We start from the raw sequence: 13771 nt of genomic DNA on the forward strand, positions 1-13771 counted from the left end.
GGGAGGAGGATGTTAAGAAGAGGTGTCTAAAATGTCATTGGAAATTATTTTTAAAATGGAATTGAAGTGGGGTCTGTGTCTATGGGGAGAATTTTCGGCTCTTAGAGCAGGAGCGGGGTTCGCTTGCCGAGGTGTAAAATCACGCGGGGTAACGTCAAGCGTGTCCTGAAATCACCACACGTCATTTGGATTTTCAGTCTGGACAGTCAGCTGTGCGCCTGCTGAACTGTCAAAGGCCTATTAAGGCAATTTAACTAACAATTAAAATAATAAATGGAACTGCCCACCCAACCTTAAGGTTGGCGGGCAGGCGAAGAGCCCAGGCTGCCTTCGCAGTTTTCATGGAACCTCATCCACAGGTGGGATGAGGTTTCATGAATGTTTTTGAAATCTTGGAAAAAATTTTAATAAAATTTATACACATGTCCCAGCTCATGTGACAGTTTCACATGAGGGGACATGGTCTAAAGACTTTTTTCTCCTTTATTAAACTTTAGAAACTTTAAACTAATCTCCCTGAGGCACCTCTGTAGCTCAGGGAGATTTCTATGCTCTTTCACATGCGTGGGAACCCCCCCACCCTTCCCCCGCTGCCCACACAGGGAGCACACAGTGCTTCCGGGTGCGCATCACGCTGGGCAGGCCTTAATTGGCCCGCCCATGTAAAATGGCGGCGCGGGCCCGATCGAGGAGCACCGATCAGCTCCGCGCCCCCACCCCCGCCTCCACCCCTCCGACAGGGTGAAAATTCTCTCCTATGTGTTTGACTGTCTGTGTCTTAATTGGATTAAAGCCAGCTAGTCTGGGTGCTTTGATGTATAGTAGCTTTGAGATGTTAATTAGATAAACGTAAGGAGGACAGAAGATAAAGTATAAATTTGCACTTGTTGAATAAAACATTCAAGAGTGGGAGCAAAATCTTGCACCTAGCTTGAAGACGCCAAACAATGTGTTTTTTTCCCCAAACTTACTAATAAAACTGGTGGAATGAAAGGATACTATTGTTAGGAGATATAACGTTAAAAGCCTGGTGATACAATGGAAAATTTACGTTCAAAGGAAAAGCTAAGTATAAACAGAAGGGATTTTGTGTGTGTAAGTCAGGGGCATTTAAGATCTAACCAACCTACAACTGTGTCTGAAAAGGAACCAACTTGCAAGGAACCTTGTTTTGAATTTGTAAGGTCAAATGTGCTTTGCCTGGTGCCTGTTTAAAGTCTATAGGTTATTGTTGCTTTGGTGGAGATTTACCTGGGGTGATTAATTTGGGGATTTATTTAAAAGTTATTATGGTAGTAATTTGTAGACGTGTGTGTTTAATTTGTTGTTAAATTAATAAATGTTTAATTTAGGCTCGGTGATCTTATTCCTGAATTCAGAGCTGCATCTCAAACATACCAATTGAAAATATAGGTTATGACAGTTGTTCAAGTTTCCCTCTGGGATTTAAACAACTCAGCCTTTACTAAATGCTATGTCATAACAATTAATAGTCACATGGAAAAATGTGGATCGATTTGGAAGAGTCAGTAAGGATTTGTTAAATGAAATTGTGTCTAACTAACTTGGAGTTTTTTGAAGGAGGTAACAGATGTTTGATGAGGGCAAGGCCGTTGATGTGGAGTATATGGAATTCAAAAAGGTGTTTGATATATTGCCACACAACAGACTTGAGGAAAGTTATAGGTCATGGTATAGAAGGGACAGTAGCAATATAGATACAAAATTGGCAGAGGGATAGGAAACAGAGAGTAATGGATAAAGGGTATTTTTCAGGCTGGAAGAAGGTTTGTAGTGAAGTTCCCCAGGGGTCGGTATTCGGTCTCTTGCTTTTCCTGATATATATGAATGAGCTAGATCCTGGTGTGCAGGGGGCAATTTCAAAGCTTGTGGATGGCACAAAACAAAATTGTAAACTGTGAGGAGGACAGTGTAGAACTTCAAAAGGGTATTGACAGATTGATGGAGTGGACAGGCAGATGAAGTTCAATGTGGAGAAGTGTGAGGTGACACACTTTGGTATAAAGAACATGGAGAGACAGTATAATATAATGGATACTATTCTAAAGAGTGTGCAGGATGTATATGTACCTAAGTCATTAAAGGTGGCAGGACAAGTAGAGAGAGAGCTGTTTCCAAAGCATATAGTATTCTAGGTTTCATTAATAGGGGCGTAGAGTACAAGAGCAGGGAGGTTATGAAGAACTTATATAAGACACTGGTTAGACCACAGCTGAAGTATTGTGCACAGCTCTGGACGCCACACTATAGGAAGGGTGTGAACACATTGGAGTGCAGAAGAGGTTTATGAGAATGATTCCAGGGATGAGACACTTCAGTTCTGAGGAAAGATTACAGAAGTTGGGACTGTTTTTTCTTGGAGAGGAGAAGGCTAAGATAAAAGTTTTCAAAATCATGAGGGGTCTGTACAGGGTAAATAGGGACAAACTATTTCCCGCTCGTAAACAAATCGAGAACCAGAGGGCATAGTTTTGAAGTGCTTTGCAAAAGAAGCAATTTTTTTTATTACTCATTCACGGGATATGGGCTTCGCTGGCTGGGCCAGCATTTGTTGCCCATCCCTAGTTGAGAAGGTGGTGGTGAGCTGCCTTTTTGAATTGCTGCAATCCATGTGATGTAGGTACACCCACAGTGCTGTTAGGAAGGGAGTTCCAGGACTTTGACCCGGTGACAGTGAAGGAACAGCGATAGATTTCCAAGTCAGGATGGTGACATCACGTGGAGTGAATCAAATTGGCTGAAGGCTGGCATTTGTGATGCTGGGGACCTCCGGAGGAGGGCAAGATGGATCATCTACTCGGCACTTCTGGCTGAAGGTTGTAGAAAGTGCTTCAGCCTTATCTTTTGCACTGATGTGCTGGGCTCCTCCATCATTGAGGATGGGGATATGTGTGGAGCCCCTTCCTCCTCCAATGAGTTGTGTATTGTCCACTACCACTCATGACTGGATGTGGCAGGATTGCAGAGCTTAATTCTGATCCATTGGTTATGGGATCTTTTGGCTCTGTCTATCAAATGCTGCTTTTACTGTTTGGCATACAAGTAGTTTACTGTTGTAGCTCAACCAGGTTGACGCCTCATGTTTAGGTATGCCTGTTGCTGCTCATCGTATGCCCCCCTGCAGTCTTCATTGAATCAGAGTTTACCCCCAGCTTGATGGTAATGGTAGAATGGGAGGTATGCCAAGCAATGAGGTTACAGATTGTGTTCAAGCATAATCTTGTTGCTGAAGATGGCCCACTGTGCCTCTTGGATGCCCAGTCTTGAGTTGCTTGATCTGTTTGAAATCTATCCCATTTAGCACGGTGATGGTGCCACACAACTTGATGGAGGGTATCCGCAATGTGAAGGCAGGACTTCGTCTCCACAATAACTGTGTGACGGTCACTCCCACCTATACCGTCATGGACAGATGCAAGGTGTGAAAAATTTTTTTCACACAGCGTGTAGTTAGGGTTTGGAATGCACTGCCTGGAAGTGTGGCGGAGGCAGGTTCAATTGAGGCATACAAGAGGGCATTGGATGGTTACTTAAACAGAAACAACGTGCAGGGTTATGGGGAAAAAGGCAGGAGATTGGTACTAAGTTAAAATGCTCAGAGAGCCGGTGCAGACACGATTGGTCAAATGGCCTCCTTCTACACCGTAACAATCCTGTGATTCTGTGAAAACCTGTACTGATCTCAGGCATGGAATGCCTTAGAGTTGGTCACAGCACACTTGGGACTTGAGATGATTGTCTAATCAAGGTTTGATACAGATTTAGTAGGACTTCCAAACATTTCAATTCTTTCCCACAGGATATAAAACCTAGAGCTTGGTTTGCTTTTAATGGCATTGCTGACCTATGGCCCAACTTTTAATGATTGATGTTTCTGTACTCCAAGATCACTTTGTTTTTCTACCCAGCTAGACCTCCACTTACTTTACACTAATAAGTGATTTCCATATTTTTCCTTCAAAATTTTCTACCTCACATCTATCTGTGAACTTCATTTGTCAATTATTTGCCCATTCAGCAACTGTAAAATGTATTAGGTAGCGTAATCCCAAACAGCTAAATATTCCATTCTCAGCAAACGTGCTTAGGTATTTAATTCCCCTATTAAAAAAATGTCGATACCTACCTGCTTAGGACATTGATTTTTGCAGGAGTTAAGGATTGCTTTAGTTTCTGCATCAGCTGTAGTCATTTCTCTAAAATAAGAGGATATGCACAAAGTTAACAAAAAAATATTTAGTAAAAAAAGCCTTCACAAGATAGGTTCACAATACAGCAGCTTCATGGCTGATTTGTTTTCATCCTTCCAGAATACCAATCCTATTATTCCCCCATTACAGCAGTAAACAACTGCTTCAATAAATGTACATTTTGCACTCCCGCCCACTACCGCCCCACCTCACCCCCAACGATTACCACAAACACAGACAACATGCTCCTAGATGTCTTTCAATTCCATGCTACAGTAAAATTTTTGAGGTGCACTAACATAATTAAGGTATGGTGTCCTTAAATTTATTGTACCTTCCCTAGGAGTAATGGTGAAGATTCTATAAAAATAAGGAACGTAACCTTTTCTAAAAGAAGGAGTCTACACAATATAGTATGAAGCACAAGTAAACATTCAAAACAAATCTATATTTTGTATGTAGAGAAAACATACAAGATTCAGAATCAGGGCTTAAGGAATCAGGGGGTGAGCTACTCATCACAGTGTACCGAGCTGGTGCCCTGATCATGTAGCCATATTGTTGATATGGCTGGGCCACTTAACTTTCTGGTCAATGGTCACCCTCTAAGATGTTGATTGTGAGAGACATAACTACTTGGGACATAATTGTTCAGGATGGTGCTTATAGCTTAGGTTAAGGTAAGTTCTGTACAGGGAGAAGGGCTACAGCTGCATCAGAGGGATTCAGACATGGAGTTTCAGGTTACATGGCACAGAACTGGGAGGCAATGATACATTCAAGGATTTAGAGATAGGAAGGTTGATGAACAGTTGCAGTGGTTGACAATATAAGTGTTGAGGCTTTTTTTGAAGAGGAAACAACTGCAGTTTTAAACAGAAATGGGAGGGTGCATGAGGGAACCAATGGCAATGTCAGGCTACATGAGGGTCAGGAATGAGAGTTGGATGATCACAGATTAAAGAGGGGATCAACTTCTTTTGTGGACAAGGTAAGTTTAAATGGGGGTGTTTGGGGGTTGCTGGTGATGGGGGGAAGAAATGGGACAGAAATCATAAAAAGGGTCCAAGACTAGACTGGATGGGAGACTTGGTGGTGGGGTGGATGGGTTGGTAGTGTGAGAGGATGAGAGCAAGGGGAAGAAGAAATTTGCACAAAAGATCACCATCATGAAAAAAATCCACAAACTCCAAAAAGTCTAAGCATACCTTTGCCCTTCAGGGTGATCCTAGAGTAGGAATCAATTTTGGCCAAAGAGTGTATGTAAAGTATCATAGTGCTTGATCTGGCAGCCAATGTCCAGGCCAGTTGTGCAGCAGGTAGCATAAATTTGGACCCCTCTAACTTAAAGGAACAAAGATCATGATTGAGGGAAGTGGGGGGCAGGAGAGGTGATGATAGAAGTGGGAGACAGTTTTTGTTTTGCTGTGAAGAATGGCACTGAATAAAGTGGTGAGTGAGCAGTTAAATAAGTTCAGAGCAGTTGAGGGGGAGCCAAAAGTGAAGGGACTGAAAGGGGCATGAGAGGGGAGATGGTGAAAGTAGTGGGATTGGAGGAGGGAAGGGGGATGTGTGAGATAAAGGCAACATGGATGAAATGGTCTCGTCAGAGATCGAGTCCATTGGGTACAGAGATGTTCACCAGTTGTTTGGACAGAACAGGTAATCAAAGTATAGTTGACCAGGGATGCTTCTGAAAAGGAAAATAAGTTTCACACTGATGAGCCATATTTCCATTAGTGTCAGAATTACACACTCACAATTACTAATGGTAAGACCATTATTCATGAGTAAGCACAATTTCTGGAGGGAAAGGTGAGCTGGATGAAGGTAGGGCAATGATTGCTGCTATCGTGGTTTTAGCAGCATCACTTCAGTTGATTGCAAGTTCAGAATGACCAAGTTGATTTAGATGATTTTTCCTCCTTGAGATGGGCAAACACAAGCATTGGATGTCAAAATGCCAGTTTGTACTTACATGCATTCCACATAGAGGTTTGCGATTTTGCAATGACATTTTACACGGATCATCTGTGAACATGGAGGACATGCACCATCATGGCATGGCAAAGTGCACGAATGAACGCAACCAGATGGACGGGGTTTGTTACATCCCTCTTCACACGCCTGACATTCTTTGCCAGCCTATTGACAAACAAAAATTAAATGTAATATTTATAAAACTGACAATCAACAATAATGAGGTACTTAAGTGCAAATGCTCTTTAATAGCCACTAAAGAACAGCACAAAATAGATATGCCTAGCATATTAAGATCACTGGAATATAATTAAAAAACACCTAACAACTAATATTGCTACTCTTTGGGCTCTGACACTGGGTATCACCTGTGAAAATACCCAAATCCCTCCTATCCAATTTCCAATTTAGGCATAGATCTTCTGTTTTCTGCTATCAAAACTGTCTGCTTTCGAAGGTGGTTTCCAGAGTTGCTGAGATGGTTTTTGTACATTCCAGCAGAGTTATATGGCCAAAAGTGCTTGTTAAACTGCATATGTTTACCAATTCCATCAACCTGCCAAGCCCTAGGGGCAGGAACAGGGAGTACATTACTTCCAGAGACAAACCTTTTCTCCAAATCATTGATTTTAGAAGTGATATAGTGCTATGTTAGTACAGTGATGCATCCAATTTAAAAGAGAATCAGACCTGAAATTTACTTAAGTTACTAAAGGAACTGACTGGCTACAGCTGTGATGAAGTGATAGTGTTTGGCTGCTAATTTTACACTAATTTTAGTAGAAACCACTTTACATGCATGAATGCCATGAAAGTAAATGTACTTCACACATCTATTGCCATTCACTCAAGCAAGTAAAGCACTGATATCTCACTACTTTTCATAGGCCATTTTATTAAGGAACACACAACAAAGATTAAAACATTACAAAGTATTGAGATCACGTGCCCAATGATTGTGTCTATTACTCATTTTTTATCTTCTAATCAGAAGTGCAATTCGCTACGTCTGGATTTAGAAATCACCATGTGTGTCTTGTGGCTAATGTATTGGACAGCACTTTTAAAATGGTCTTCAGTAGTCTTGTAAGCTTACTTGGAAAGCTGATTGCATTCATGGCCTTGATTTAAATCCCTTTCACCTGGTGGAAACTGGATGGGGGCCGTTAAAGCAATGCCAATCACAGAATCACAGAATTGTTACGGTACAGAAGGAGGTCATTCAGCCCATCATGACTGCACAGACTCTGCAAATGAGCTCAGTGCCAACCTCCTGCCTTTTCCCCATAACTGTACATTGTTTTTATTTAAATAATCATCCAATGCCCTCTTGAATGCCTCGAATGAACCTGCCTCCAGGACACCTCCAGTCAGTGCATTCCAGACACGAACAACTTGCTGTGCAAAAAAGTTTCTTCCCATTTGCGTCTTTTGCAAATCACTTTAAATCTGTGCCCTCTCGATTCTTTTATGAGCGGGAACAGTTTCTCCCTATCTACTCTGTCCAGCTCCCTCATGATTTTGAACACATCTATCAAATCTCCTCTTAGCCTTCTACTTTCCAAGGAAAACAGTCCCAACTTCTCCAATCTATCTTCATAACTGAAGTTTCTCATCCCTGGGACCATTTTTGTGAACCTCTTCTGCACTCTTTCCAATGCTTTCACATCTTTACTAAAGTGTGGCACCCAGAACTATACACAATACCTCAGCTGAGGTCTAACTTGTGTCCTATACAAGTTCAGCATAACCTCCTTGCTTTTGTACTCTATGCCATGATTAATAAAGCCTAGGATATTGTATGCTTTATTAACTGCTCTCTCCATCTGACCTGCCATCTTTAATGACTTATGTGCATATATACCCAGGTACATTTCTCCTGCACACCAGTTATAATTGTACCCCTTATTTTACATTGTCTTTCCATGTTCTTTCTACAAAAATGAGTCACCTCACACTTCTCTGCATTAAACTTCATCTGCCCACTCCACCAACTTGTCTATGTCATTTTGAAGTTCTACACTGTTCTCATGGTTTACAACACTTCCAAGTTTTGTAACATCTGCAAACTTTGAAAATGTCCCCTGCACATCAAGATCCAGACCATTAATATATATATCAGGACAAGGGTCCCAATACCGACCCCTGGGGAACTCCACCACCAACTTTCCTCCAGCCCGAAAAACATCCTTGAACCATTACCCTCTGTTTCCTATTGCTCAGCCAATTTTGTATCCACGTTGCTACTGTCCCTTTTATTCCATGAGCTATAACTTTTCTCACTAATCTGTTGTGCGGCACTATATCGTGTGCCTTTTGGAAGTTCATGTACAACACATCAACAGCTTTACCCTCATCAACCCTCCCTGTTACCTCTTGAAAAAACTCCAGCAAGTTAAGTATTATTTTCCCTTAAGAAATCCATGCTGGCTCTTCCAAATCAGCCCACATTTTTCCACTTGGCTATTAATTCTATCCCGAATAATTGTTTCTAGAAGTTTCCGCACCACCAAAGTTAAACTGATTGGTCTGTAATTGCTGGGCCTATCCTTACAACCTTTTTTGAACAAGGGCATAATGTTTGCAATTCTCCAGTCCTCTGACCTGAGCCTAGGGAAGACTGAAAGGTTGTGGCCAATGCCCCTGCAATTTCCACTCTCACTTCAATATCCTTAGATGCATCGCATCCTGTCCTGGTACCTTGTCAACTTTAAGTACCAACAGTTTATCCACTGCCTCCTCATCAATTTTAAACGCTTCTAGTGACAGAGTTTGCTCCACTGTCACCATGACCTGGGAAACATCTGCTTCCTTGGTAAAGACAGATGCAAAGTATTAATTTAACACCTCAGCCATGCCCCCACCTCCATGTGTAAATCCCCTTTTTGGTCCCTAATCAGCCCTGCTCCTCCTTTTGCCACTCTTATACTATTTATGTGCCTATAGGAGACTTTGAGATTCTACTTTATGTTAACTGGCAGTCTTTCCTCATAATCCCTCTTCGCTTCTCTTATTTTCTTTTTTACCTCTCTTCTGAACCTTCTGTATTTAGCTTGGTTCTCAATCATATTTTCTACCCAACACCTGTCATAAGCAAACTTTTTCTTCCTTACGCACACTATAAGCACACTTCTTCATTCCTTTCTTTTCCCATTGTCTTCCTGCCATGTCCCAATGTTAACCTGCAATATTAATCAAAGGCCTGAGCAGGGTAAGCAACAACCGTTTCCTCAGGTAAGATCTGTCGTGAGGTGGATGGTGGTCCAGGAGGAGCAACACCTCAGGCTGCACAACGTAGCTTTCGGCCTCTCTAGCCCCAAAAAACCCCTTCCTCTAAGTGCATTCATAGCCCCCATCACCATTTAGCTGGGTCCCTGGTTGCGAGCTCCTGCTAACAAATTTCCACTCCCACTTGTCAGCCAGGAAGTGGATCCAGGTTTGGTGGGATAAAAAGATGATTCATGATAATGAAGTTGGCTGTTAAGATCAGCTGGATATTCACATTTCCAGAAGCCCTGGCTGCGCTGCCTGCTTTAAGGATTACATGCACTGTTTCCGGTACCCCACTCCCCTCACCCACCACACCCAACTTTAAAATTAAAATCGGGGCTAATGTTATTAGGTTTGACAGAATAGGTGCAGGTAGCCATATCAAAATTGATTCACTTTTCCCAAAACTGCAAGACTCCATTCTTGATGAAATCTGGTTTCTGGATGCACAAATCCGTCAACTGTGGAACCATAGAAATCATTACAGTCAACTTTGTCATTAACATCCAAACCCAGTTCTCTGATATGTGCTGCTATTGAGCAGGGCTCTGCATCAGGAGCAGAGTCTCCTAATTTTGGTCTAAGGAGTTAACTGTCTTTCAAACAGTATGAAAAAAAGTCTAGTGAACTTATAAAGAATCTTTTCAGAATCAATGTTCAGGTATCAAAATACAGACTTTTATAAAAAAGCAAGAGCTATTTCTAAAAATCCTATTTACCACGCAAATCTCAGCTTTCCATAACACCATGGAGACCAACATTATACTGACAAGGCAAGAATTCATTCTGTTTACTTTAACAGGAGCTGTTTCAAGCCAAAAACTCAGAGGCTTTCTCAACCCAAATGTGTGGTTTATTTTCCCTTCTAATTCTGAAAGGTACATTTCTGTGTATAATTTATTTTGAATTATCTATTCACTAAATACCATAGTCTACACTATAAAACAAAACATTAACTGCTAATCTCACCTGTAGAATGCATCTTTTTAAAATCAATCCTTTAGACGTTTTGAAACCCTTAGTGATTTTTGCAAGAGGATAAGCTATTTTCAAGTTATGTAAAGATGGCTTGACAACATAAACATAATGATTGTAACAATCGCTTGGTAGTACTTGGCAGAACTTGAATATTGTTGAAAAGAGAGTCATGTTGCCAAAGCTTTTCATTTTGCACTCATCAGGACAAACACACAAAAGCTAAATTTCAAACGATCGGAACAATTTATACTAGGGGAGAAAAGGGTGCTGCTTGGTACTACAGATGCCTTAATTGGGTAGGGAAATGGAAAGGGAAATGAGTGGGTAACAACTTTCTTGTCCTGGACATCTATTGGGACAGGAAAGGAGTAAATGGAGAAAAGGATATAGAATTCTTAAATGATACTCAGGACTTCTTCCCCAAACAGTTTGTTTATATGCCTGCAAGAGGAGAAGCATTACTGGTTTTAGTTACAAACAATAGAATAGGTCAAACAGATGAATTAAATATGGGCGAGCACTTTGGAATCGGATTATGATAGTTTGAAGTTCAAAGTTAGCACAAAAACATGCTAAATTGGAATATGGTAGCTTTAGAAAGTTTAAGACTAAGTTGAACCTAAAAGTGAATTCAAATCCTACCATAGGAAGTAACATGAACATGCGAATTAGGAGGAGTAGGCCATTCAGCCCCTCGTGCCTGCTGTCATTTGATAAGATTATGACTGATCTTACTGTGGCCTCTGCTTCCCTGTCAACCCCTATACCCTTAAGATTCTTGACTGACAAGGGAGTCAATCTAACTCAATGACCCTCAGAAAAATATTCTCCTCATTGCAGTCTTAAATGAGCGACCTCTTATTTTTAAACTGTGTCCCCTAGTTCTAGTCTCTCCCACAAGGGAGAAACATCCTTTCAGCAACCAGTGAACCCAACAAACTTGGTAATTTGTGATATCACAGCACAGCACTTTCATAAATGCCCAGCAGATTCACTAAATAAATTAAGTAACTTGAGTTGAGCTGGAAAGAGAAATTTGCTTATAAGACTAAAGATCAACAATGGGTCTTTTAAAAAAAAGTGCAGAGCTAAAGATTAAATATATATCATTAAGAAAAAAACTATTCAAGTTTCAGGAAGATGTACATAATGAAGAGGTAAAAACAAACTAAAATTGAAATTATGTACCTTGTGGGGGCCAATATATCTGATAAAAAACGGGGGAAAGGAAAAAATGAGATAACTGGAGAGGGGTAAAGAAAACTAGGAGAGCAAATGGGGAGAGAATCTCAAAAAATATTTAAAAGAACCAAATGGTATGTTCTATGTAAACCACATGGCAGCATTCTACAAAAATATCAGTAAATAGGCAACTGTTCACTGTTAAGTGGGACCTCCTCCCTCTCCCACTCTCAAGGATAAAGATTTGGCGCAGGTTAAATGGAAACTAACAGGGATAGTTAAGAAATACTTTGCTTTTGTGATTACGAAAAAGAAAGATATTGAGGAGGAGGTAAATCCTGAATTGCATGAAAGTGAGGGGACTGATATTAAAATAAATAAAAAAAAAGAAAGCATTATTGAAGTTAATTAAGCTAAGGGAAAACAAAATATCAGCATCTGATGGAATTCATCCATGGATCCTGAGGCAACTGTGAACAGAAAACATGAAGGCCTTTGAAATTATGGGCAAAATTTTGTCAGTTTTGAAATTTTTCTGCCACCGGAGCCAAAAGTGCATCCCAACCATTCTGATGCCATCTGCCCACATGGCGTTGCTGTCTTACTGGACGTGGCCAATTAAGAGGCTGCCTCTGCGTTTGCATCCAATTAAGGATGGCAGGCAGCTCCTGCGGTGGGAGACCCAGAGGGCCCAAAGCTCTGGATGGTCAGCAGCCTCTGTGGGAGAGGTGGGAGCAGCTGAGGCAAGCAGAAAACTAGGTGGGGGCCTCAATATGGAGGTGCTTTCTGAAGCCTTCTGAAAACATAAAAGTGCCATTATTGTGGCACCAGGAGTGCTTGTGGCTACAACTGCAGCCTTCTCATTCCAGCAGCTCCATGATTGGAGTATTGAGAGGAAGCATCGATAACCCCTTGGCCAGTCACTGGGAGGCCATCTAGATAATTCCAGATGGTGCTCCAGCCTCAGCGAAAGGCCTGTCTGATGATGAGGTGGGTGGCCACTGATGCACTGGCCCTGCCTCTGGCATGGTCACCTGCATCAAGGAGCCAACATGATGTGCTGTTTCCAAATTTGGTCCTAGTCTTGCCTCCAATTCCTCCTGCCCAGACTAATGAGATTCTGCCCTAAATCTCAGCGTTCTATTAAGAGCAGATGTGTGCTCGCAAACTGCCAAGGCATAAGAAAAATAGCAACTCTTCACTTCGGACTCTTCGTGAAAACTAACAGCCGGACCGGTTGGTTTCTGGACAACATATAGCTTCGAGATATTATTTCTTTCCTTTTTGAATTTGATTTTCTTTTTTTTAATGCAATGCCCGTTTTTAGAAAGAGTTGAGGCAGAACTAACCTGGATAAATACAGAACAGTTAGTTTAACATCTATGGTAAAGAAAATGCTGGTATATTTACAAAGATGAAATTACTAAATATCTAGGTGGAAATATAAGCTGCCAACATGGATTTCAGAAGGGAAAATCATGCTTAACAAGCTTGATTGTTCTCTGCGGAGGTGACAGATTGAAAATGGCGGAAGAGAGATAGTTGTGGTATATATGGACATTAATAAGATGAGACAGGGGAAAAGAGAGAAAACAGAGAATAGCAATTAGGCACAGCTTTTCAGGATGGCTGAATGTGGGCAGTAGTGTCACATAGGATTCTGTTCCGAGACCACTTTTGTTTATTATGTACAGGCTATAACAGCTAGGAGTGTGCATTCAATTTGCAAGTAATACTTACAAATAGAAAGGACAATTAAGTGAAGTGGTAAATTTTGGTTTAAAAATAAATAAGAATGGGGAAGTGTGAGTAATGTAGAAAAGCAAAGAGAAATTATGAAAGAATGAAAGTTACAATTAAAATTTTACAAATATTTTCACAAAAAAAAATTAAATACAATCTGGAAAAATATTAAAATGGCCTCTTTAAAGCTCAAGAATCCTGCTATATGGTTTTCATACCTTTTGTTTATCATCTTCATCGACTATGGTGAGTGCATGGCATTCTTTTACACATGTGTGATTCCGGCAGGGCAGGAGCCGTCCACAAGGTCTCTTACAAGAGTAGGGCCCTACTGCATGACAAGGCAAAAGACTAACCTGAAATACAAAAATGTATGCATTTTTACTGTTACATCAATTACATCAAAA

General features: G+C 41.0%; 1 protein-coding gene across 1 annotated transcript in view; it reads right to left on the reverse strand.

Moving 5' to 3' along the window:
* Positions 1-13771, reverse strand: part of nfxl1 (nuclear transcription factor, X-box binding-like 1) — a 192286-nt gene that overhangs the window by 35983 nt on the left and 142532 nt on the right. The window contains exons 16-18 of the mRNA XM_041196468.1: positions 13583-13720; positions 6190-6356; positions 4148-4217 (exon numbers count right to left, since the gene is read on the reverse strand). Coding sequence (XP_041052402.1) covers positions 4148-4217; positions 6190-6356; positions 13583-13720 — 375 coding nt within the window. The remainder of the gene's footprint in view (positions 1-4147; positions 4218-6189; positions 6357-13582; positions 13721-13771) is intronic.

Source organism: Carcharodon carcharias, chromosome 1 (genome assembly GCF_017639515.1).
Source record: "Carcharodon carcharias isolate sCarCar2 chromosome 1, sCarCar2.pri, whole genome shotgun sequence".
Lineage (NCBI taxonomy): Eukaryota > Metazoa > Chordata > Chondrichthyes > Lamniformes > Lamnidae > Carcharodon > Carcharodon carcharias.